At 41.3% G+C, this 25,708-nt stretch overlaps 2 protein-coding genes and 1 long non-coding RNA gene across 5 annotated transcripts; 2 read left to right on the top strand and 1 right to left on the bottom strand.

Annotated features, from left to right (window-relative positions):
- Positions 1-122: 122 nt before the first annotated feature.
- Positions 123-13,067, top strand: METTL5 (methyltransferase 5, N6-adenosine). 3 transcript variants are annotated; one of them, XM_084799486.1, is made up of 7 exons: positions 123-487; positions 2,589-2,703; positions 3,063-3,244; positions 5,443-5,525; positions 10,261-10,312; positions 12,501-12,550; positions 12,822-13,067. In XM_084799486.1, exons 1-7 carry the CDS (start codon positions 379-381, stop codon positions 12,891-12,893), a joined length of 663 nt encoding a protein of 220 aa, XP_084655612.1. In that variant the 5' UTR covers positions 123-378; the 3' UTR covers positions 12,894-13,067. The 3 variants fall into 3 exon arrangements, with proteins under 3 accessions (XP_084655612.1, XP_084655614.1, XP_084655613.1); XM_084799487.1 differs by having other exon boundaries at positions 124-487; positions 12,961-13,067; XM_084799488.1 differs by lacking the exon at positions 12,501-12,550.
- On the top strand, positions 5,532-8,419 carry LOC311607603. Its single transcript, XR_014782654.1, has 2 exons — positions 5,532-6,283; positions 7,328-8,419. It is a non-coding gene; the product is annotated as an uncharacterized lncRNA (long non-coding RNA).
- On the bottom strand, positions 12,765-23,311 carry SSB (small RNA binding exonuclease protection factor La). The gene is made up of 12 exons (XM_084799471.1): positions 23,153-23,311; positions 21,511-21,602; positions 18,363-18,466; positions 17,992-18,166; positions 17,357-17,464; positions 17,184-17,284; positions 15,972-16,043; positions 15,648-15,687; positions 14,653-14,793; positions 14,037-14,229; positions 13,806-13,934; positions 12,765-13,153 (listed from the first exon to the last, which is right to left on the bottom strand). The coding sequence occupies exons 2-12, from the start codon at positions 21,574-21,576 to the stop codon at positions 13,065-13,067; spliced, it is 1,218 nt and encodes a 405-aa protein (XP_084655597.1). The 5' UTR covers positions 21,577-21,602; positions 23,153-23,311; the 3' UTR covers positions 12,765-13,064.
- Positions 23,312-25,708: the final 2,397 nt, after the last annotated feature.

Raw genomic sequence — 25,708 nt, 5'->3', positions numbered from 1 at the left:
ACAGAAAACAAAACAAAACCCCACTGTAGTCTTGGCGGAACGCTGGCGCTTAGCAGAGGCTGCAACTCGGTTCCGGGCGGAGTGCACGCATGCGCTTCCGGCGCTTCCGGCGCTTCCGGCGCTTCCGGCGCTGCGGGATGATGGGGTAAGGGCGCTCTATCGAGCGTGCGTTCGAGTTTGGCGGTTGTTTCTAGATTTCCTAGGTGCCCTGAACTGCAGTCCCCGCGAGGCGTGTGGGGATTCCTTAGCTGAATCCTAAGTAGTCAGCTACCCACGCACCCCACAGCCTGGACCGCTGGAGAGTTTCCGGGCAGGCAGACCTGCCTGCAGCTCCTGTGCTTGTTAAATCCTGGAAGCCGAAAACTGAAAGAGAAAAGCATGAAGAAGTTAAGGCTTAAGGAGCTGGAGAGCCGCCTGCAAGAAGTGGATGGATTCCAGAAGCCCAAGATACTTCTAGAACAGTATCCCACCAGGCCGCACATTGCAGGTAGGGCGGCTCCATCATCCCGCCCACTTCTGGGCTCTTCCTGTCCAGGTCAGGAAAATCAGCAGTGATTTGGAGGTAACGATGTGCGAGAGAAACGCCACATGAGCTTAAGTAGGTTTAGGACATGGCAACATGCAGACACGCCCACCCAATCACACTGCCTTTTTCGTGGTTTTCTGAGTGTCCATTAGCATTGTCGAACAGCTTTTAGTTTTTTGTTTCTCTCACCACAACTGTAAACTCTCAGGAGCAAGGCATTTGCTAGCCTTCTTGGAAACACCTGAATTTTCAGTGCCTAGAAACCCTTGGTACCAGTTAGGGGCTCACTAAATATTTGCCTAATAGGGACAAATTTCGTACCGAATCAAGGACAGAGATTCCTGTTATGTCTCTCTGCCCTGGAGACAGGTTCCAGAAACCAGAGCTACATGCTTGTGGGAAGTGGAGGATGCTTTCCTTTTTTAACAACTTGCCTCTTTCACCAAAGATTAATGCTGAGAGTGTAGCAAAGAACACAGCAGAAGCCAGTCATGGGTCAAACCTGTTAGCAGAGTAGCAGGGAACACTTAGCAAAATGTCTTTGCTTGGGAAACATTTTCATTTCCAAAAGAGCTGCTGTTTCTAAGCTGCCAATAAAATATTTCATTTTCTTTTATGTGTGTTGGTGTGAGGGTTTCAGATACCCTGGAACTGGAGTTACAGGCCATTGTGAACTCAAGTGTGGGTGCTGGGAATCGACCCCAGGTCCTCTGCAGGAGGAGAAAGTGCTCTTACCCAATGAGCCAGCTCTCCAGCCCTATAGGATTGTGTGCTGCAAACATTCTGCGTCCTCAGACGCTAGCGCTGGCTAGCAGTCCTCCTTGGGTTCAAATGTGCACAAGGAAAACTTGGTGGTTTCGTTCCATGTTTACCATACTGTGCATTCGTGTGTCTTGTATTTGAGACCCCTCTGTGATCTCAGCTACTGATGTCCTCACCGCTTGTTCTGTTCTCAGATCTCTGTTGTAGATTATGAATATCTGTATCTATTGATCTTCTTTCTTTAGTTTGGGTGGGGAGAAGGCTCAGCAGTTAGGAGCACCAGCTGCTCTTCCCAAGGATCTGGGTTCGATTCCCAGTACGCACATGGCAGCTCTTATACACATAAAAATAAATTTGAAAAATCTCAGTCTACATTGTGTGTGTCGATGACATTTGTGATACCTGTATTCTAATGATAAACATACTGCAAGTAAGTTCTGTGTCCTTTTATTATTTAAATTCCAGATGTTTATTTGTTTATGGGATGGTGCCCCAAGTCTCTGCCCTCAATCAGAGGTCTAAGGAAAACTTGTGGTAGTTACTTTACTTCCACCATATGGGTTCTTAGGCTTGTCATGGGAGCACTTTTACCCTCTGAGAGCCATGTTACCAGCCCCAGATGAGTAAAATTTCAAAATAGTTTTGGAGATGTAATCGAGGGTTACTAACCTTATATTTTCACCTAGAATGAGTGACTTATTTCATGTTCATTCGCCTTTAATCCCAGCTCTCAGGAGGCAGAGGCAGAGGCAGGTGGATCATTGTGAGTTGGAGGGAGGACAGCCAAGGCTAAACAAAAATTATATTTGTTTTTTTTTTTTTTTTTTTTTTGAGACAGGGTTCCTCTGTGTAGCCCTGGCTTGTCATGGGCTTGCTTTGTAGACCAGGCTGTCCTTCAAACTCACAGCTATATGTCTGCCTCTGCTTCCCGAGTGCTGGGATTACATGTGTAGGCCACCACGCCTATAGCTCATAAAACTTAATCTCTCATAATAATATTTCAGCATTAAAGGAAAAACTGCATCTATGCAGCTTTGTAGAGCAATTGTTCTGAACAGTTTTGTCAGTCTTGGCATTCAGCAGAAATACTGGTGTATGTTATTTTTTGTTGTTTTGTTGCCTCTTCCAAAATAACAAATTACTACATTGTATCTTTAAAAAATAAACTGGGAAACAAAAAAATGTGGATATACATGCTGGGGGCATGCATATTATTTTAGAGCCCTTTGCATTAGATTGTAATAGTAAGTTTGCTAACTTATTCCCCAATGTGCTTCTATTTGGTTTTTGCTGTTTTTAGCATGCATGCTCTATACAATCCATAATACATATGATGACATTGAAAATAAAATGGTCGCAGATCTAGGATGTGGTTGTGGAGTACTAAGCATCGGGGCTGCAATCTTAGGAGCTGGGTAAGTGATCTTTTTTTACTATTTGGATATGTGTGGCTTCGTTAAATGTATATAGGATCAATTGCACATATTCATGGGACTCTACCAGTAGGATGAGGGGATCAGAAATTTAATAGAGTACATTTTGAATAGGCTGAACACCAAAAACTTTACTTACAAGAAAGAAATCAAATTTTTGGTAACAGCAATTATCCCTTTATACAAACCTGAGTTTCCAGTCCCTGCCAGGCTGGGAAGTCATGCAGTTGAAAACAGCACTCAATCTTATTCTGTTAATGGGTTGAAAAATACATGGTAAAATAACTACTGTTGTTTCTTTGCCAGGAACCTGTAAGTGGTCTTATATTTTATATTTGTAGGTTGTGTGTTGGATTTGACATAGATGAAGATGCCCTGGACATCTTTGATAGGAACGTGGAAGAGTTTGAGTTAGCGAATGTTGATATGATTCAGTGTGATGTGCACTCGTTATCCGACAGAATGTCCAAGCTATTTGATACAGTAATTATGAACCCTCCCTTTGGGACCAAAAATAATAAAGGTTAGTAACAAGAGTACAGCATGTTAGTGTATTGATAGAGCAGCGATCTGGGTTAAGTCATTGTTATTAGTACTGTTCATTAAATCAGCAGTCGCCTTTATAATTATTATAACTCACATGTGATCATCTATTGGAGAATTGAATCGTCTTTTAAATTTTTTCATTATAATTTATTCACATTATATCCTAATTGTAATGCCCTTATCTTCCTGTTCCCACCCTCCCTCCCTTTTCTCACCTAGGCCCTATATATTCTTATAATTTCTGATTAATAACTGGAATGATTTGATCATCCCCCAATGCTTATGAAACTTCTTTTGCTGTTGTTGTTGTTGTTTGTTTTGTTTTGTTTTGTTCGGAGACAGGGTTTCTTTGTGTAGCCCTGGGTGTGGAACTCACAGAGACCACCTGCCTCTGCCTCCCAAGTGCTGGGATTTAAGGCGTCTGCCACCACTGCACCTTGCTTAGGAAACTTTTTTTTTTTGAGACAGGGTTTCTCTGTGTAGCCTTGGCTGTCCTGGACTCACTCTGTAGACCAGGCTGGACTTGAACTCACAGTGATTGATCCACCTGCCTCGAGTGCTGGGGTTAAAGGCATGCGCCACCACACCTAGCCTGCTTATGAAACTTTTAAAACATTTTATTCTTCTGGATTTTTCATTGTTTTTTGTTGTTGTTGTTGTTGTTGTTGAGGGGACCCCAGGGACTGACCCGGGGCTCTCCCATGCTGAGCACATGCTCTCTGCCACTAAACAGAGTACTCTCAGCTGCTAGAACTTGTTATCAATGCCTTAGAGCTCCAAAGTATCCCACAGGGATTTTCTGTGATTGTTTTTGTGTGTGCTATGGGCAAGATAGGATAAAGAAAAGGGCAAAAACACACACTTTAACCTCCCCCACAGCACCAGGATTATTTGGGATACTTTGCATTCTCCAGTCTCTCCTTTCTGAGTCACTTCAAATACTAAAATTAGCTATATATATATTTAAACCAAAACAGCTTTGATTTTGCTTTCATTAGATTTTTAAAAAATATTTATTTATTTGAGATGGATCTGATGTAGCTCTGGCTTTGCTGGATGTAGACCTAGCTACTCTAGGCTCTGCCTTCGGAGTGTTGGAGTTTAAGGTTTATGCCACACAGCTTGCGATTTATTCGTATTTTGTATATAGATTTTTTTTTCTACATGTCATTGAATTATATGTGTCCAGTACCCAAAGAGGCAAGGTTGTGACTCACCACCGAGCTTAGGTCCTCGAGAGGAGCATCTAGAGAATGGACTTAAGCTGCCTATGGTTTTGTTTAAATTTCTTATTTTCTTGTCCTTTTTGTTTGTTTGTTTGGTTGGTTTTTTGTTTTTGGATTTTTGGTTTTTCCAGACAGGGTCTCTCTGTGTAGCCTTGACTGTCCTCAACTCGCTTTGTAGACCAGGCTGGCCTCGAACTCACAGAGATCCGCCTGTCTCTGCTTCCTGACTTCTGGGATTAAAGGCGTGTACTACCACGCTCAGCTTAAATTAATCCTATTTGAAAAAAAGATTTATTTAATATATACGAGTACTCTGTCTGAATGTACACCTGGTACCAGAAGAGGGCATCAGCTAGATAACAGATGGTTGCGAGCCACCATGTGGTTGTTGGGAACAGTGGAAGAGCAGACAGTGCTCTTAATCACCGAGCCATCTCTCCAGCCCATACATTTTTTTTTCTAAAGAATTGATCTGTCTATGAGGGTTTAGCCTATGTTTGTAACTTTGTGTGTGCTTGAGGTCATGGGTCAGATACCTAGCAGCTGGGAGCTGGAATTGTGGTTGTGAGCCATCGTAACGGTGCTGGAACTGAACACAAGTCCTTAGGAACAGCAGGAAGTGCTCCTAACTCCTCACTCATTGTTCCAGCTCCAGCCATTGTTCTGAATATTTTATTTGTACCCTTATTATTATGTTGTTGGGACTGCATGTCTCTGTGTAGCCCTGGAACGCACTCTGTAGACCAGGCTGGCCTCAAACTCAGAGATTTGAGTGCCTCTGCCTCTCATATGCCACCACCGCTGTACCTGGCTTACTTGTCTCCTTTTTGAAGAATTTGATTTAGAAATTTTAGAATTTGGAGAAATGCTACTTGATCCTATTCATTTAATCTTCTCTGCTAAGAAATATATAATATAAATAGGAATTTTCTTTTTTTACTCCTTACAGGGACAGACATGGCTTTTCTGAAGACTGCTTTAGGACTGGCAAGAACAGCGGTATATTCTTTACACAAATCCTCAACTAGAGAAGTAAGCCTAAATCAGAGTAATATTATTTTTAGTGGGCAGGGGTGGCCTACATTGTTAATCCCAGTACTCCAAGAGACAGGCAGGCAGATCTCTGAATTTGAGGACAGCCAGCACTACACAGAGAAACCTTGTCTTGGAAAACAACAACAACAACAAAATTGTTATTTTTATTTTGCTTTTTATTACTTTTACTTACTGACTGATTTTCATGTATATGTGTGAACATGCATGTGTCCCGGCATACATGCGGAGGTCAGAGGTCAACCTTCAGCAATCAGTTCACTTCACCATGAGGATCTCAGGGACCAAACTCAGATCCATCAGGCTGCGCAGCAAGTGACCTTTACCCACTGAGCCATCTTACTCGTCCAATGGCTGATTTTCAAAAACGTGGTCTAAAGAAAATTAAGTCTGAGTTCAGAGTCCACCTATTCTAGGCTGGTGAGATGGCCCAGGGAATAAGGGACTGGGGCTTTCTGTCAAGTAAGATGACTCAAACCAGATCTCTAGAACCCATGTGTGTGCTGTGAACATTAGGCTACACATCAAATATATGAGTGTTACAAAAAAAGAAAAAAACTATTATTCTTCTGCAAGCATGTAGCACATATAATAATCATGAAATGATGTATTTTAGAAAACTGCAGTGAGTAAATATGTGACTGTTACTATAGCATAATGATTCTATACCCAGCCTGTCCTGGATAACATTATAAAGTCAGCTCCATCTTAGCTGTTACCCTGGTCAAGGCACTTGGGCTTCAGAATTATCTATATGACCCTAATTTACTTATTCACTTTCCATCCAGATCACAGCCCCCTCCCTCCTCTCCTGGTCCTACCCTCCCCCTCCCCTTCTACTCCTCAGAAAAGGGGAGCCCCCCTGCCCCAGCTCACCAAGTTGCACCAAGTCGTCCCCTGTGGCCTGGCGAGGGTGGCCAAAAAGCAAGCAACAGAGTCCATGTCAGAGACAGCCCCTCTCCCCTTCCTAGGGGACCCACGTGAAGCCTGGGGTTCATCAGCTATATCTGTGAGGGGCTGAGGTCCAGACCATGCACAGCCCTTCCTTAACCGTGTATTCTTAGGAACTAGGAACAGGTCTGGATTAAATCAGTTAATATTTATGAAACATTAGGTCCACGTCTGGCATATCTAATTGCTAGTGGCTCTCTACTAATCTTACCTTAAATTGTATATCTAAAGATTTGGCTTTGTTAATTTTATGTGTATGAGGAATGTTTTGCCTATTGCCCAAGGAGATCAGAAGTCATCAGATCCCCACGACTGGAGTTACAGACAGTTTTGATCTGCCAAGGGCGCTGGGAATTGAACCAGCGTCCTCTGAAGAGCAATAAGTACTCTTAACTGCTGAGCCATCTCCCCACATTCCTTGTCTTCACCTACTGTTGTCTCAAAAATGATAAGAGGACACCAAGTATCAACCTAATCTCTCCATGCCATGTACTTACACATGGACATATAGGCATACACAGCAAAAAGAAAAAAGTCCAGGCAGTCAAAGGAATAAAATCTGGGTATACAGTAATTTAATAGCCCCTTTAAACATATAAAATTGCAGCTGGGCAGTGGTAGCACTTACCTATAAAACTCGGGAGGCAGAGGCAGGCAGAATCTGTATGTTCAAGACCACCCTGCTGTACAAAGCAAGTCTAGGATAGCCAAGGCTACATACAGAAACTGTCTCAGAAAAGAAAAAAAAAGGTATAAAATTACTTGTTGGTACCTGCTTGTGGTTCCAGCACGTGGGAGGTAAATGCAGGAGGATAAATTGAAGCTCAAAGGCCAGCCTTGTATACATCAGATCTCATCAGACCGTAAACCAGATGAGGTGGTGCACACCTGTAATTCCAGTGCTCAGGAAGTGAAGGCATAGGAGTTTCAAAGCAGCCTGGGATACATGCTAGACCTTGTCTCAAAACATGTTAAGTAGTTCAATAAAATGACTCAGCCAGTAAAGGTGCTTGCCACCAAGCCAGTCGACCTGTATTCAGTCCCTGTATTGTTCTGTTTCTGTGATTAAAATAGCCTGACCAAAAGGAACTTAGGTGAGAAAAGGTTTATTTTAGCTCACAGTTCCAGTCCATCAAAGCATGAAGTCAAGGCAGGAAGAATGCATGCATGCATGCTTGCTTGCAGTGCTCAGCTTGCTCTCTACATTTACCCAGGGCGGAACCCCAGAAAACGGTGATGCTCAAAGGGTGTTGTCTTTCTTCTCACATTAATTAACATGAGCAACAAATCACCCTGGGAGCTAGAGAGGTACCTCAGAGCTTAAGAGCACTTGTTGCTTTTGCAGAGGACCCAGGCTCAGTTCCCAGCACCCATGTGGTGGCTCTCAACCATCCGTAACTCCAGTTCCAGGGAATTTGATGTCTTCTCCTGACCCAGGGCACCAAGAATACACATGGTATACAGACATACATGCAGGCAAAATACTGGAGTAAAATATAATGAGTAAATCAAAAAGAAAAAAAAATCACCCACATACAACCGCGATATGAGATATCCCTTGCTTGCCTCTTACCTAGGGATTCTTGAGTGTATCAGACTGACAATCAGAATGAACCGTGATTGGGCTGGAGAGGGGACTCAGTGGTTAGGAGTGCTTGCTGCATTGGCAGCTCACACCAGTTTGTACTCCAGAGGATCTGATGGCTCTGGCCTCTGAACAAACCTGCATGTGTGCCCACATGTACATGTGATACACACACACACACAAACTAGAAGGGCAAGAGAGAAGGCTCAGTGGTTAGAGATACTAGCTACTTTTGCGGAGGATGTGGGTTCAATCCAGTCCCCCTTCTGTTTTCTGAGGGCACCAGGCACATGTTACACAAAGAAAAATCTTAAAATAAATACAATTTATTATCTTTCCTCTTTGCTGAGTGGTATTGCCAATATACTAGTGGAGGGGGAGGGAAAAGAATTATCAGCATTTCTTTGTTAGATTTTATTAATTTAATTAACTTAGCGGAAAAATATTTCCTTAGAAAAGAAACTAATTTCAGTGACTGATCTGGTGAGTACTGTGTACACTGGGAAGGAGGAATGAATTTTCTTCAAATATTGAGAGTCCTTTCCTGTATGGTATAGATATGCCGGTGGTAAAGCCTGTAACTTCCCTTCAACAACACTGTCCCTGGCTTACCCCAGGGGCCTTAGCTATAGACTATAATGAAGTACTGTTCATAATCAGCATGGGGGGAACTTGGTTGTCTGCTCACAGACACAGCACAGCAGTGGACTAGGGAAGCCTGGGACAGCTCTTTGGGCTTTTATCCCCCTCATTCCTTCAGATCTCTACCATACCAAACCATATGCTACTATAGAATCCAATCTCACCAGCCTTAGCACTCAATGAATGTCACAATCTATTTCTCACAAATTTGCCAAGGATCCTGAAATTCCTTGGAGTTATATCATTTGTGTGTGTATCCTACAGAAATTCAACAGTTTTTGTGATTTTTTTTTTTTAAAAGAACTGTTTAAGGTTTTATGTATCTGTGTGGAAAGGGAGGAGAACATCACAGCTATTTATGCATGGAGGCCGGAAGTGAACACTTCACCGCCCTCACTTCCTCCTCCTTTCAAGCAGATCTCTCTATGAACCTGGAAGCCAGCAAGCCCCAGCATTCCTCTTCTGTCCCCTTGGACAGGAAGCATTTGTGGTCTTAACCTTAAAGTGAGGCAGGCCGACTTCTTTCTCCAGGGCTACTTGCTTTAGGTGCTAAGTAGTAGCCTGCAGTTCCAAAGGCAGGTTCCAGACGGTGCTCTTCTCTACCGCCCTGCCACTGAATTGCCTGCTGACATAGATCTCTGCCAAATAGTCCCAGGATAGCTGTTACTAGCTAGTGAAATAAAGCTACATTCTGTAGATTATGGATTTTGGTGAATTTATCCATTTTCCTTTCTGGTTTATCAAGACAAGATTTTTCTGTGTAGCCCCGGCTGTCTTGCACTGGCTTTGTAGACCAGACTGGCCTCAAACTAAGACTCAAGTGGGCCTGCCTCTCAGTTCTTTGTTGTTTTGTTGGATTTTCGAGACAGGACTTCTCTGTGTAGCCTTGGCTGTCCTGGACTTGCTTCGTAGACCAGGCTGGCCTCGAACTCTATTGACCATCTGCTTCAGCCTCCCAAGTGCTGGGATTAAAAGCGTGCGCTACCAAGCTAGGCCTGAGTTTCTTTTTTCTTTCTTTTCTTTTTCTTTTCGTTTTTTGAGACAGGGTTTCTCTGTGTAGCCATGGCTGTCCTAGACTCAAAATACTGTTGGAAGAATCCTGCGGGGTTTTTTTTTGTTTTTGTTTTTTGAGGCAGGGTTTCTCTGTGTAACCTTGCCTCTGGCTTTGTAGACCACACTGGCCTTGAACTCAGTGATCCACCTGCTTTTTTTTTTTTTTCCAAGATAAGGTTTCTCTATGTAACAGCCAAGGCTGTCCTGGGCCTGCCTCTGCCTCCCAAGTGCTGGGATTAAAGGCGTGTGCCCCTGATACACCCCCATCTGGTCCTGCATTTTCTTGTAAAATGTAATGGTGAGGCCCATGAGATGTCCTTAGTTCAATTTACAAACAACCACATGATGGTTCATGACCCTGTGCCACCACGCCTGGCTTTGTTTTCTAATTTTTATTGAAAAACTTGAAATTTTAACCTCAAACATTAGCAGTTTAAAAGTTATCTAAACATCAACTCATATGAAAATATTATTTGTCCTTAGCATATTCAGAAGAAAGCTGCAGAATGGAAAGTCAAGATAGAAATTATTGCAGGTAAGCTAAATCTCAGCCATATTTACTTAAAAGGGCAAGAGGCCAGCCTAAGGCTTTCTTTGGGTTTTTGTTTTTTGTTTCTCAAACAAGGTTTCTCTGTGTATCCTCGGCTGTCCTGGAACTCTCTGTAGACCAGGCTGGCCACAAACTCAAAGAGATCTGCCTGCTTCTGCCTCCTGACTGCTAGGATTACAGACATGTACCACCATGCCTCACTGGCCAGCCTTTAAAGTATTGAAAAAAATACTCCGTTTTTGTTTTCTCGAGACAGGGTTTCTCTGTGTAGCAATGGTTATCCTAGACTCACTTTGTAGACTAGGCTGGCCTCCAACTCTCAGCCACCCACCTGCCTCTGCCTCCCGAGTGCTGGAATTAAAGGTGTGCACCACCATACCTGGCTTGAAAAAATATTACGGAATGTTATCAAGTTTGGTAGCTGGTTGGAAATGCAGTAAACATTTACCAAGGTTTGAATTCCTTTGGCTCTTTTAATGCATTTTCTTACAGGCTGGCCTCAAATTCAAATATCTGCCTGCCTCTGCCTCCCACATGCTGGGTTTAAGGCTTATGCTCCTGAAACATCCCCACATGGGCCCTGCATTGCCTTAAAAAAATGTAGTGGTGGGGCTGGTGAGAGGTCCTGAGTTCAATTCCCGAGCAACCACATGGTGGTTCATTACCATCTAGTGCCCTCTCCCGGCATGCAGGTGTACATGCAGACAGGACAGAGCACTCAATACATTAAAAAATAATAAACTTAAAAAAAATAAAGAATAGCTGGCCAATGTAGCACATGCCTGTAACCCCAGAACTCAGGAGGCAGAGGCAGGACAGCCAAAGCTACAAAGAGAAACACTGTCTGGGAAAATAAGAAACAAACAAAAAATCACCAAAGCAAAAAAAAAAAAAAGCGATGGCATGTAGATACTTGGTCATACCAGGAGCTAGCTGAGCAGAAGACTACTATCCTCAGTGAGTGAAAACACAGGTCTGAACACAGTAGGACTGGTATGAAATCCAGTATTTGAAAATGCCAGCAATTTATGCCTGATATACAGCTTAATACCACCAGTATGAGTTCGTTGTTTTTGGGAGGGGGGAGGGAAGACAATATAAACATCTACATTGTAATTAGAAAGAGATGCCTTTTCCCCCTTTTACTAAATTGAGTAAGTTTGCCAACATCACAATAGAAAAACCATCAGAAGGTAGATGTCATCTGGTAACTTTGAGAAGTTTGAAATCCACAGTCCAACAAAGACTGGGAATGTAGTAGTGTGCTTCCTTGGCATGCACAAGGCACTGGGGTCAGTAATAATAAAAGACAGGGAAAATGGGCAGTGAACAGCCTTTTTCATTTTGAGGCATGGTCTCTCTGTATAGCTCTGGTTATCCTAGAACTATGCAACCAGGCCTTGTTCAAGAGTTCTGCCTGCCTTTGCTTCCTGAATGCTGTGGTTTAAAAGCACCATGCTGCCATTTTACTTTTTATATGATCAGTTTACCATGAATTGGGCCTGTAGTGTTAAAAGTATCTACCTGTCTTATTGTATGAAGTGTTGTCAGCCCAAACATAATTTCTGTAACAGAACTCAATATAGAGCACTTTATAATAGTCCCAATATTATACTAAGCCAAACATTTGATACTCCGAAAGTCGTTTTAAGACCATCAGCTTTAACTGGAACCTAAAACAGAATTATAGGCTCCACTCAGGATTGCCAGGTGCACTGATCACACACTGTAGGAATGCTGTGGCCTATGGGAAGATATGAGAGAGTAGACTCTTCATCCTTCTATCACTGGTCAACAGTAAAAGTTCTTGAGAATTTATATTATAAATTAGGAAGGAATATGAAAAACGGGCTTTTATTTTTTTATTAGTGGAAAAAATAACTAGGACTTGCCATTACTAAAAACGGATAGGAAATTTTTGAAATAAGCCTGGATATGATGATATTATCAGCTATTTACATCCTATTTTTTTGTTTTTTGTTTTGTTTTTGAGACAGGGTTTCTCTGTGTAGCCTTGGCTGTCCTGGACTCACTTTGTAGACCAGGCTGGCCTCCAACTCACAGCGATCCGCCTGCCTCTGCCTCCCGAGTGCTAGGATTAAAGTTGTCTGCCGCCACCATGCCCGGCTCAGCATTTAAAATTTTTAAAGTAAATGTTTGGCTTGTTTTACAGAGCTTCGATATGACCTGCCAGCATTATACAACTTTCATAAAAAGAAATCAGTAAGTTCCCCAATTGCAGCCTATGTACATTTGTATTCAAAAGCCTTGTACTGGTTAGTTCCACTCTTGCCGAGTTAGTGGGTAAAGAGAAAGGCAGTCTGAGCAGTTAGACTAAGTCATTATGGGCAGGGCCACGCACAGCAGTCAGCGTTCTAGGTCCAACTCTTGTGCTAAGGTTTAAGAACAAAGCATTAAGAAGAAGTCAACTGTTGGCTATTTTTATACAGCATGTATTTTACAGTGTGTACTAATACATTCTCTTATTACAAAGGCAATTAAGGGAGGAAGAGGCTTCCTCTCCATATTTGAATCATCCCAACACAAACACAACTATACATTTTAAAAAACTTCCATTTGGATAACAACAAAAAGAAGACAAGTCAAACGAAAAAAATTTTCCTTTTATACAGGTGGACATTGAAGTGGACCTAATTCGCTTTTCTTTTTAAAAGCTTCCGAAGACAAAAAGCAGCTTAAAATCTAACTAAGATGAATAAAAATGTTGCTTATTAAACTACTTGTCTCTAGCACCATTCTCTCTTTTCTTATGCTTTGACGCCGGCTCTTCTCTGTCTCTTCCATCTCTTGCTCTTTTCATTGGTCCTATAGAATTACAAATAAATTTTGTTAAATTAACGTCAGCACTGCTCTATTAATATTGGGTACAATTAGTAATAACAGCTTCTTTTCATTTGTTTGTTTTTAAACTTGAGACAGGGTTTCTGCGTAGCCTTGGCTGTCCTGGACTTGTTTTGTAAACCAGGTTGGCCTCAAACTCACAGAGTGCTGGGACTGAAGGTGTGGGCCCTCACGCCCAACTAATAGCTTCCTTAAAAAAATTCTTTTTAGAAACTTCCCTTCAAGGAAAAAAGGTTTTCCCCTGAGTACAGACTTTTTGCTCTCTAAAGACATCTTTCAACCACCCTCTTACTTGTTAAAAAACGTAAACAAGGAAGCTGGTACTAATTCAAGAATATCACTTGGGGCTGAAGAGATGGGCTCAGAGGTTAAGAACACTGGCTGCTCTTCCAGAGGTCCTGAGTTCAATTCCCAGCAACCACATGGTGGCTCACAACCGTCTATAATGAGATCTGGTATCCTCTTCTGGCTTGCAGGAACACATGCAGAGAAAATATTGTAAAAAATAAATAAACAAATAAATCTTAAAAAAAGAAAAAAAGAGTAGCGCTTACACAGAGAAGAAAACTTTCCAAATAGAAGATTTCTCTCCCGAAAGGACTTGGAAAATACTAACCTGAACCACGACGATGATGACGATCATCATCATCGAATCTTGGTCTTCTTCCCTGAAAGTGTCCTCTTCCTTTGGGTGGCCCACCATAGCCAGGTCTGGTTCCCTTCCCTTTTCCTTTAAATCTGCGGCCTGTATAAACAGGATCGAGAACTTCATCAGAAAAAAACTAAGATTTTTACTCAAGTAAAGATGAGGTAAAACAACCAACTATTGATGAAAAATGAGAATGACCTCCTCCTTTTGACTTCCATTTGTTTAGGGATTCTTGCTGATCATCCATGATTTTTTTCATTGCCTCTTTTTCCACATGTCCTTCTAGTACTTTCCAAGTCACCTTTTTGTTCCTTAACTGTAGGTTACCATTATGTGCACTTCTGGCCTTCTCAAGTGCTTCCTTAGCTTTTTCTTTAAAGAGAATTATTCCCTACACATCAAAGAGAAAAATGAATGTTTCACTCTTCTGTTTGTAGCCTTATAATTTCTTTACTCCCCCCACCTCCACACAACCTATTGTAACTGTTATTGATATTTTCAATGCATTTTACTGCATACTAGGAAGGATGCTTTAAAAGTAAACTTCAACCACCAATACCAGTTTATACTACTTTGGGGGGAAAAAATCCTATCATTTTTGGGTTATCAGTAGGATTGGGTATTTGTTTAAAAAAAAAAAGACAGCACATTCAGTACAAGGACTAAAGACAAAATAAGTGACTAAATAGGAACTATTTTAATCAACATGCTTTATTTATAAAAAACTAGTGCTTCCTAATAAATTTTTCTTCTATCAGACAACATTCTATAGACTTATAACTGGTTGCTAATAAGGACACAGATATTTCCAAACCTCTTTTGCTCCTCTGACAAAGTCAATCCATTTTATTTCACCATGATTTGAGAAAAGCATGTGTAAATCTTCTCTACAAGTCTGGTCATCCAAGTCACCTGAAAACTTCAGTAGGCATCCCATCTTTCCTTCTAGAGCTCTCTATAAAAATATACAAAAACAACAAAAGATTTTCTTAAGTACAACCTTACAAAATGCCTCACACCATTCTATACCTACATAAGGAAAGAGACATCAGTGATTTTTTTTAAATGCAGCCACGTGGTGTATTCTTCTCTGCTGTCCTATTTTACAATGGCTTTTCTTTAGTTTCTTTTACAGGTGATGGTTTAATAGTAAGTAATAATTCCAAATATTATTTGCGTGTCAATATTGCAATGACACTTCTACGGTCACTTACACACAGTCTGGTTTTTTTGTTGTTGTTGTTTTGTTTGTTTGTTTTCAAGATATGGTTACTCTGTGTAGCCTTGGCTGTCCCGGACTCAATTTGTAGACCAGGCTGGCCTCAAACTCACAGCGATCCACCTGCCTCTGCCTCCCGAGTGCTGGGATTAAAGGCGTGCGCCACCACGCCCAGCTACTTACACACAATCTGTAAGAAGTCCATACACAGTTATTCTAGCAGGACATGGTCTGCCTTTCTTTAATGCCAGCAATTGGGAGGCAGAAACAGGTCAACCTCTCCAAGTCTGAGGCCTAACTGATCTACACAGTCAATTCTAGGTCAGCCAGATCAACATGGGGAGACCTTATCTCTATATAAATGAATACAATTTAGGGGCCAGCAAGATTGGTCAGCAGGTAAAGGTGCTTGTTGCCAAGGCTGACGTCCTGAGTGTAATCCCTGGGTTACACATGGTGGCCTCTGACCTGTACACAACAGCAGTGGTGTACAATAGTGTACACAATGTGCACATATTCTACCTTGCTAAAAAAGCTTGCTAAAAAAGCTAAAAGACAAATTATCTTGTCTTTTAGTTATCAATACTTACTGTTTCGGTACTTCCTGACTTGTGTCTTCCTTCATGTTCTCTAAAAATAAATGTGTTGTGATTATAATGTGTTTAAATTTAACTACATAACCTTATCACCAACCCACTTAATCACCAAAGCAAGTCCTTAGATTCTTTTTTGATCATACAGCACCAGCAATATGGCCTCCAGGTTATCAAGGTATCATGAGGCCAATTTTCATTACCAATAAAGACAGACCCATTACCACTCATTTCAAAGCTCATCAGCTTATCCCAGAACCACTAGTTAAACTTGTCAAAGCATTAAGGAATTTTAATATATCATAAGAATTCAACACTTACTGTTTCGCCTTTAATTTAGCTTCCACTTTGCTCTGCTTTCTTTCTTCATTTTTTTTTGCAAAGTAATCTTCCCTAAAGAACACAAAACAGAGGCTAAGCTCACAAAGACAAAGAGATCTGCCTACCTCTGCCTCCTGAGCACTGAAATTAAAGGCAAGCACAGCTACCATGCATGCACAGGGAGCCTGTCCTCACTTTTTAAAAAAAGTTTTTATTTTATGTGTATGGGTGTTTTGCTCTTGTGTATACCTGTGTATCTCATGCATGCCTGATACCTGAGATCTGAAGAGGGTGTTATAAAGAGTAGAGTTATGGGCAATTGAATATGGGTGCTGGGAATCAAATCTGGGTCCTTTTTTTTTAAATAATTTATTTATTAATTTTGTGTATCTGCATGTACACCTGTTGGCCAGAAGAGGGTATAAGAACACATTATAGATGGTTATGAGCCACCATGTGGTTGCTGGGAACTGGGAATTGAACTCAGGACCTCTGGAAGAGCAGATAGTGCTCTTAACCACTGAGCCATCTCTCTAGTCCCATAATCAGTACTCTTAACCTCTGATGCATGTCTGGCCTGCCATACTATCTTTTGTTTTGACATACAAGAATGTGGTCCAAGCCTCAAATCTTTATACTACATGTATGTTAAAACATGTTTATACAAACCAAAAAAATGACCAAATATGAAAACCAAACATTTCAGCATTCTGGTTATCTATATTTTGCTTGATTATCTAAATTTTAGATGCAAATAAATACTAAAACAAATTTTCTCACTAGTCACTAATAATGAAAAGGTATTAATAGGGCTAGAGTGATGGCTCATCGTGTAAATGACCTGCTGCTCAGCCTTACAATCCAAGTTTGATTCTAAGGATCCACCCATAAGTAAGAAAAAACACTTGCTGCACAAGACTGATGACCTGAGTTCAATCATTGGACTCCATGTAAGTAGCAGGAGAGAACTGAATAAAGTTGCTCTATGACCACATATACACTATGGCTGGCACCCATGCACCTCCAGCTTAGAAAGGGTTCTAAAAACACTCTCATGTTCTCAAAAGACTATTATAAACTGCCACTGAACAAACACTATTTAGGAGCATACTGAAAATAATATTAACTGTACATGGGATGCTGTTTATATCTTACCCCATTTTATGAATTCCAAACAATATCATGGCCTGAGAAACAAGTGAAAAGACTTACTTAAAGAGTATTAGCAGGCTTGTGTCTTTGTACTTCTGGCCAGGGGTGTCCACAAACTTCTTTGCAGACTGAATACTATCAAACACAGCAAATATTGACCCCTATAAAAGGACAGAAAAAGTTTCTTTAAAGCTGTATTTCACAAGTAGAAAGTCCATATCAAATAATCATACCTTAAATGTTTTGTGCAACGTTCTTCTCATCTGAATATTCAGTATTTGGCCTTTATCGTCGAGCCACTCTTTTATGTCATCAAGGGTTGCATCAGTTGGGAAGCCTTTCTGTAAAAAGTGGAAAAAGAAGTACAAATAATGACTCTTGGGTGAACAACTCTCCCCAGAATAAACTGATTTATCTTGTCTCAAAAGGAAGCCAGAGTTTTAAGTATATTTCTCCCCGTTCTCTTAATTGTTTAACAACCTTATTCTCGAGTGCAATAAGGTGATTCACCTGAGATTTGCTCCAAAATAACTCAGCTGGAGCAGAGACAAAGGATTATTTACACGTTAAGAACTGTTGACGTTTGGCAATGGTACTTAACACTATTCAATCTACTTTCTTGTGTTTAAAGCTTTCCATTATGTGTTTAGAAACTAATGTGCTAATGAAAATTACTATAGAACCCAGCTATTAATAGGACAGGGTTTAACAAGAGAATTAACAATTTAGCATTAACAATGATAAAGCTTAGAAGTACACTGGCAAAAAGCACCAATTAGCCAAATGTGGTTCCTGAGCATTTATTCTTTCACCCCATGTTTTTCCATCTAAATTTAGGTAATACGAAATGCACAGAAGACCTACTTACAATATAAACAGATCTGTTTTTTACATCATTCTTATACTCATCCGTCACTTCAGGGAGGGGTCTGCTGGGAGATCTTCGGATTTTAGTTTTGTCTGCACTCACTTCCATGAGTTTTGCCTTAGATTTGTTCAGTGCTTGCACAATTACATTAAAGTCTGTTGTCAGCCGGTTTAGCCTGAAGAGTACATACAAAAAACGTTATAAAAGCAGGCTTAGTAGTAGTTCTTAACAGTAACAGAAAACTTAAATAACTTTTTGAAGATTTTGTGTTTATTAGCCCTCATAATAGTGTAGTTCAATGGAAGCACTTGTTCCTGGGTATTATCCCCAGAAATAGGAAATAGATAAACAAACAAACAAACAAGTCTTACCTGTTAAATTTTATCATTATTTCCAAAGGTACCCAGCCTTCATCCAATTTGATCTGTTCTTTTAAAAACTTGTCTCGTGGCAAATTGAAGTCTCCAAAATAATACTGTGAATAATTATATTTCATAAGTTAGAGCATTTATAGCACTGAGTTCAATCATGGAATTTTCTGATAACTATTTTTACACTTTATTTATTTTTAGTTGTTTTTAAGACAGGGTTTCTCTGTAACAGCCCTGGCTGTCCTTCAACTCAGAGAGATCCACCTATCTCTGTATCCCCAATGCTGGGATTAAAAGTGTACGCCACCATGCTTGGCTTATTTTTACACTTTAAAAGTGTATCAGAACTTAAAAGACCTTAAAAAAATCTTCTCCTAGTAGACTATAATAAAATGCATATAACACACATAAAGAGACTAAATGATAGTGAACCAGTTTAATAAATGTGTTACTAGAAATAGAAAGTCAAAAATATAATTATAGCTCTAATACATTTTAAAAACTTCTTTTCTAGTCAATGTGGAAAAAATAGATTGAGAAGTTGAATTCAATCTCTATACTACAAGGAAAAAATAAAAGACCCAAGAAAGACTATTTGGGGTGGGGATGGGGGTTGCTGGAAAGATGGCTCAGTGGTTAAGAGCACTGGCTGCTCTTGCAGAGGACTCCCGGTTCAATTCCCAGCAACCACATGGCAGTTCACACCTGTCTGTAACCCCAGTTCCAAGGGATCTGATGCCCTCACAGATATCCATACAGGCAAAACACCAATGCACATAAAATTAAAATAGTGACTACTTGTAATGTCGGAAGCAACATAAAAGAAAAAGGATGACATATTCATTGTATAAATTAAGAAGGAAGCCAGGAGGTTCATGTCCAGTGACCTCCACATTTAGGAATTTGAAGCAAAGGTTCTTAAAACTCAAGAGATCCACCTGCTTCTACCTCCCAAGGTTCTGAGATTAAAAACATGTACCACCAAAGTCAGCCACTTTACATTCCAGGCAGCAGGCACTACATAGTGAAACCGTACCTCAAAAACTAAACTAACATAAAACATACATAGTTCAAGCCATTGTACGTCCTCCTAACTGGCACAGAAGAGTTAGAGAGATGGCAAAGTGGCACAAGCTAAAACAAACACAAAATAGCTCTCTAAGAGATATAAAACAGAAGCAAAACAAACACACAATAAACCTGAGTTAGGTTCCTAAAACTGTTAGTCAGATGGCTCATAAGCAACAGCAACTCCAACTACAGGAGACACCTCTGGCCTCTGAGAGGCACATACCCATACGCAGACAAACACAGACGCACAGTGGCCCACACCTATAATCCCAGCACTCGGGGAGGCAGAAGCAAGGAGATCTCTGAGTTCAAGGCCACCTTGGTTTACAAAGTCTAGAGCAGGCAAGGATACACAGAGATGGGGGGGAGGGGGGGGGGAGTGCTAGGTTTGATGGCACATGCTCTTTAATCTTGGTACTTGAGAAGCAGAGGCAAGCTGATCTCTGAGTTTTGAGGCCAGCCTGGTTTATATAATGATTTCCCAGGACAATCAGACAACTAGGGATGCATAATGAGACTTCGATTTCAGAAAGACAGGCAGACAGAAAAGAAAGAGAGGGGAGGGAGAGACAGAAAAGGACAGGAAGGATCAAGCAGGCAGTAGGCCCGGTTACATAAAATATTACTCCCTAAAAACATTATCTCATGTTTAGTGGGGGAAGGAGAAATTTTTTTTCAAAATTGTCTGGTTGGGGATGTTTAGGAAATCTGTCTCTGGGTACTTTTTCTGTCAACTTCATACTACCCTTTTTTTTTTAAATTAAGAGTCTGAAGAGGTGGCTCAGAGGTTAAGAGCACTGAATCCTCTTCAAGAGGAACCAGGTTCAATTCCCACATGGGGGCTTATAACCATCTGTAACTCCAGTCCTAGGGGATCCAATGCCCACTTCTGGCTTCTCTGGGCACCAGGCATGCACATGGTGCCCAAACGTACAAGCAGGCAAAACATCTATACACATAAAGTAAATTAAAAACAATGTATTTTAAACATGGAATATGACAAGTTTTTATCTCAAGAAATTTCAGGTTACGGGAGGAACATTATTATTTTCTATAACACCTTTGTTATTGTTCTAAGATTAAACAATAGATAATCAGTGTCTCTGAAAATATTAAGAAAACACTTTTTAAAAATTTTTCAACAAACCGAACAGCAGGGGCTGGAGAGAAATGGCTCCGTGGTTAAAAGCACTAGATGATTTTTCAGAGGACCCATGTTCAATTTTCAACACCCACATGGAAGCTCACAACTGTCTTTAATTCCAGGTCCAAGGGATCTGACACCCTCACACAGTTGCAAGCATATATACCAATGCATATAAAATAAAAATAAATCATAAAAAAAAAAACCAAAAAGCTGGAAATGTAGACTGCAAACAGCTCACTGAATGACTGCCTAGCATGCCTCCCTCGAGCTTCCTGAGTTTGATCTCCAGTACTAAGTGGAAAAAAATAAGAACAAAGAAAAATAAAGCAGGACAATTTAAATGGCAAAGTGGCCCAAGCTATAACAAAAACAAAACAGCTAAGACATGTAAAACAAGAACACACAATAAACGGTAATTTCATTACATGAAAACAATTTCCCATACAGCCACTATTATTACTGCTAACACTTCAATCTAAAGCTAAATTTGAAAAGCTAAGGGGACTTGAAAATACATTCTTTGTTAAAGCTATGCTAACTTTTTAAAAAGAACTAACTGGACAGAACTAACTATTATTTGACCAGAAGCTCTGTACCAAGGAATTTTATGGTAGCTTATTAGCTATTAGGTACATCATTAATTTTCCACCTTCAAATATTACCTCTATTATATAGACTTGGGAAATGAGACTCTCTCAAAAATAAAACATCACTAGTCTCCAGTATTAACTTTGGAATGACTGTAATTCTTGAGTCTCCTAACTCAATCCCAATAACATGAATACATTCACATTAACTCCAAGAATCAAAGCTAAGACAGGTGTTTGAATAAGCCCATATATTGACATTAGATGTTCTGTTTTCATCTGAAGGTTCTACATTTCCTTTGAAGGAACTTAGTTTCCCAACTTAACAACAGAAGAATCATACCTCAATTTGATGACAGATTTTGGCTTCCAGAGCAGCCATTTTTTCATTATCTCCATTTTCAGCCATTGTGGCTATCTGTAAAATTTCTCACACTGGTAGAAAGAGGTGGTTGTTGTTATTATTATTATTATTATTATTATTAAGCCAAGACAAGAAAGAACAATTAAAAATGATGTCACTCTTGTTTAATTTTAAGAACTTCTAATCTTATTGGTTGTCTCCCTAAGAATTCTCATACAGCTCAGCAAAACAACACTTTGGCTTATGGATGGAAAAAAATCAAGGTAAACAACCTGTTATACCTTTCAATAAAGCACGAGCCTAATTTGTAACAAAACTCTTCCTGTAGTTGCTAAGAAAAGCTTCAGAGAGAAAACTGTCCACTTAAACATTTCTCAACCATTTCTAGCTTTAAAAAGATCAGTATTATAGTCTGTCAGTATGTCCCTATAGCTCTCAGTGCCATTTCTTTGATGTAGTTTACATTTCTTTACAAATTAGTCACAGCTGACTACCAAAAACTCATTACTGGCAAAAATGAAAAAGATAATTCAGAAGTTATGGAGGTTAGTCACTATATAAAAGAAAAACGGGAATTGAGAGCAAGGAGACACAAAATTTTTTCAACTGGGGGTGCTGGAGAGGAGGATGTGCCTACTACACTAATTCATTTGGCTAACTCTATAACCTGTTTCCTGTTCCACAGCCTGAGAGCAATCCTGAAATAGAGAATGTGATATTTATTGGTTTGCGTGAAATCACAAACAGGAAGCCTTGAGAGGAGAGGGACAGAGAGCACAAACTAATCTTCTGACTTACAACTCACTAGCTTTCAGGGCTTTAATAAACCACCCAGCCACCACATCATACGAACAGTGTAGGGGCTCATCAAAAATATCTGCAGCAGTTGACTACAGTGATGCTACTGTTGGTACATTTCTTAGAGACACTGCTCAAAATGCTAGTTTATCACCTGAAGACCTACTAAAGGTCTTGTCATGGGGAATCTACACAACGTACTTAAGGATTCACTGTCTCAGGTACAGGTTTGTCAACCACCCTGAGCAATCACATTACACGGAGACCTAGGTTCCTTTACAAAGCAAACAATGGCAAAACCCGACCTATTTTAGCCCCTACGAGACTTCTGTGGCCTACCCAATTTTGGAACCGTTTCACACAGAAGCAGCCCTGAAGGGGGTGAACGGCAATTCCTACATACAAGGCGACGCTGGGGCTGTAACTGCGGTCTCCACCCGGTCTGGCCCCCAGTCAGTCTCCACAGAGCCCCGCAGCGCTTAGGCCGCACCGACCACCCCAGAAACGTAAACGCCCGGAGCATCCGCCTTCGCCCAGGCCGGAAGGAGGTGCAAACAACAAGCCGAAAGGACGCCGTGAGGCCCCGCCGGAGCCGCGTCCTCCCACACCGAGCCGCCAGGGCCCCTTGCCACGTGGGAAGCCCCGGGCGCCCGCGTTTCTGGCAGGGCCCGCTCCGCGGCCTCACCGAGGCCCGCGCCCCCTCGGGCCGCAGCCTAGCGCACACCGCGCCAGGGGCCGCGGGCCACGCGGCGCGGCCGAGGAAGGCGAGGCCTACGCAGAGCACAATCCTCTGTACCGTCCCCTCAGCCTCCTCGCAGCCCACCTCAAAGATTCGGAGCCCACAGTCACCACAGCTTCAAGAACAACGACAGAGACGCCTGGACTTCCGAGCGCCCGCGGGCCAGGCGAACGCGCTTAAAGATGGGGGCTCTCCCGGCAGTCCTTGCGGGAAGGTGGGCGTGGCCGCGGGGCTCCCTCGTCCGGCGCGACTCGCGGCGCATGCTCTGTAGCGGCGGCCTCCCACAATCCTCGGCGTCCCGCCCTCTTGCCTAAGAAATTGTTAAATCGCCCAGTAGAATGTTAAGGGATCACAGGAAGTGGGTTTGTTGAGACGTCCGCTTTTTAGTACTTCCGGAGAGTATCTTGAAGTCTTCCCTTCTTCCTTACGTAGTGCTTAACTTTTTTTTTTTTTTTAATTGGGACAGGGTGCGTGCGTGTGTGCGTGTGTGTGCGTGTGCGCGTGCGCGCGCGCGCGTTTCCTGACTGTCCTGGAACTCTCTCTGTAAAGCAGGCAGGCCTCGAACTCAGAGCCACCTGCCTCTGCTGGAAGTGCATGCGTCTCCACACTTGGTCTTTTTCAATAATGTATTTGACTTGCATTGTGTTGTCGTTCTGGAAAAAACCATACAGTTTCTTAGTTCCCGATAGGATCTTTCTCTGAAGCACAAACTGGCCTAGACTTCAAAATCTAACAAAGTGCTGCTGATGGTGATGATGATGACATTTGCTTTGGAGTCAGCGCCAGACTAACCCAGGTTGATCCCGAATTCTAAGCCTCTGCCTCTAGCCTCCCCAGGGCTGGGGTTACAAACAAGCCAGTCACCCCCATCCCCGCCAGGGTTTCTCTGTATAACAGCCCTGGCTGTCCTAGACTTGCTTTGTAGACCAGTTTTTAAAACTAGTTTCATGAAGTCCTAGAGTTAAGAAATAAGTACACTTGCCAGGCGTGATGGCGCACGCCTTTAATCCCAGCACTTGGGAGGCAGAGGCAGGCGGATCGCTGTGAGTTCGAGGCCAGCCTGGTCTACAAAGCGAGTGCAGGACAGCCAAGGCTACACAGAGAAACCCTGTCTTGAAAAACAAACAAACAAACAAACAAAAAACCAAATAAGTACATTTAGAATGATTCAAGAAATTTCACACTTGAGTCATGAGTGTGTTCACCTGTTCTCTGCAAACTGTGTGACCTCGGCAAATTATTCCATTTCTCTGTCCCTCAAGATAAAGTAGGGCCATCTAGTACAGAAAACCTTTGTTTTGCTAGAACCCTTCCCTGGTAGTACACTTTTTGCATAAGACTTATAACCTTTTAGAAATGCCATCTCCTTATGACATAATATTTTCCCTCCAGTTTTCTTGAAATATAAACATTATTTTCATAAAATAACATCATTATCTCAGAGATTTTTGGCAGTTCCCAAACATAAACTATCTAAATTATAAGAAAAAAAATTCAGTTTAGGTTAACTATATCTCCATTCTTGCCAAAGAGAAAAAGTATTTACTACCATTACACTCAGGTAGTTTTAAGTTCGGACTAGTTAAATTCAATAAATATTTTCCAAGTCTCTATTGTAAGACACAAATTCTAAATTTTCATTTTTTGAAGATTTATTTTATGTATGGATGTTTTGCCTGCATGTATGTCTGTTCTTTGTGTGTAAATGGTGCTGGAGGAGGCTCCCAATCTACTGTAATTCCATTTGCAGAGAATCTAACACTCTCTTCACATCTTTGTTGTGTCCTGTACACATACTCAACACACACATATAAAATAAATAAATACTTAAATAACTTGTATGTTCATAATAGCATGTTATGTAAGTGAAAGAAACCCAAACGGGCTCCTGCCCCGAAGCTGGATAAGTTGCTGGCCTCTCCTGGCCTGCTGGAAGGAGAAAAAGAACAGCAAGAAGCAATTGAACATATTGATGAAGTACAAAATGAAATAGACAGACTTTTTTGTTGTTGTTGTTTTGGAGTTTTTGTTTGTTTGTTTGTTTGTTTTGGTTTTTCGAGACAGCGTTTCTCTATGTAGCCTTGACTGTCCTGGACTCACTTATGTAGACCAGGCTGGCCTCGAACTCACAGCAATTCACCTGCCTCTGCCTCCCAAGTGCTGTGATTAAAGGCGTGCGCCACCACCTCCCGGCAAAATACAACAGGAAAAGGATCTCCACGTTTCTGTCCTATATTCATTTTTAATTCTTTCTTGTCTCAAAAACTGTGGATTCAATGCCAATACCGTGCTTGGTGAGAAAAAAGAGAAGCCCTCCAGCTCTCTTGGCTCAGCTGGAGGGTATTAGGTCCCTGTGTAGTAGTGAATAGAATTCTAGGGTTTTTTTTTTTTCCTTTCTCTGTATATTGGGCTCAGAGATTACACTGTGTCTCTATGTGAATACAGAAAGTTAGCATTTACCAACATATATCTGTCTACTTTCTCTTGTTTAATAAAAAGAAAAAGAAAATAAGGGGGGTATAGAAGGCCAGCAAAGGGTGGGTTTAAGGTGTCTGGGGGTTAAGTGGGCATTTTGACAACATGGCTTCTCCTTTGGCATGTTTAATTGTGATGTTGAACTGACATCCTTGCAGTTTAGGG

This window comes from Acomys minous (genome assembly GCF_964271855.1).
Source record: "Acomys minous genome assembly, chromosome: 10".
NCBI classification, from domain to species: domain Eukaryota; kingdom Metazoa; phylum Chordata; class Mammalia; order Rodentia; family Muridae; genus Acomys; species Acomys minous.
Note: the sequence above shows the minus strand (reverse complement) of the source record. Positions and strands in the feature narration are given on the sequence as shown.

Bases quoted from the DNA above. Each gene is read 5' to 3' on its own strand.
- METTL5 (XM_084799486.1), top strand. From the start codon at position 379: ATGAAGAAGTTAAGGCTTAAGGAGCTGGAGAGCCGCCTGCAAGAAGTG. The intron at 3,245-5,442 runs GTTAGTAACAAG...TACTCCTTACAG, and splicing joins TGGGACCAAAAATAATAAAG to GGACAGACATGGCTTTTCTG. The intron at 5,526-10,260 runs GTAAGCCTAAAT...ATTTGTCCTTAG, and splicing joins ACAAATCCTCAACTAGAGAA to CATATTCAGAAGAAAGCTGC.
- SSB (XM_084799471.1), bottom strand. From the start codon at position 21,576: ATGGCTGAAAATGGAGATAATGAAAAAATGGCTGCTCTGGAAGCCAAA. The intron at 17,285-17,356 runs GTATGATTATTT...GTCCTTTTATAG, and splicing joins CGTTGCACAAAACATTTAAG to GGGTCAATATTTGCTGTGTT. The intron at 13,154-13,805 runs GTTAGTATTTTC...GTAATTCTATAG, and splicing joins TCATCATCGTCGTGGTTCAG to GACCAATGAAAAGAGCAAGA.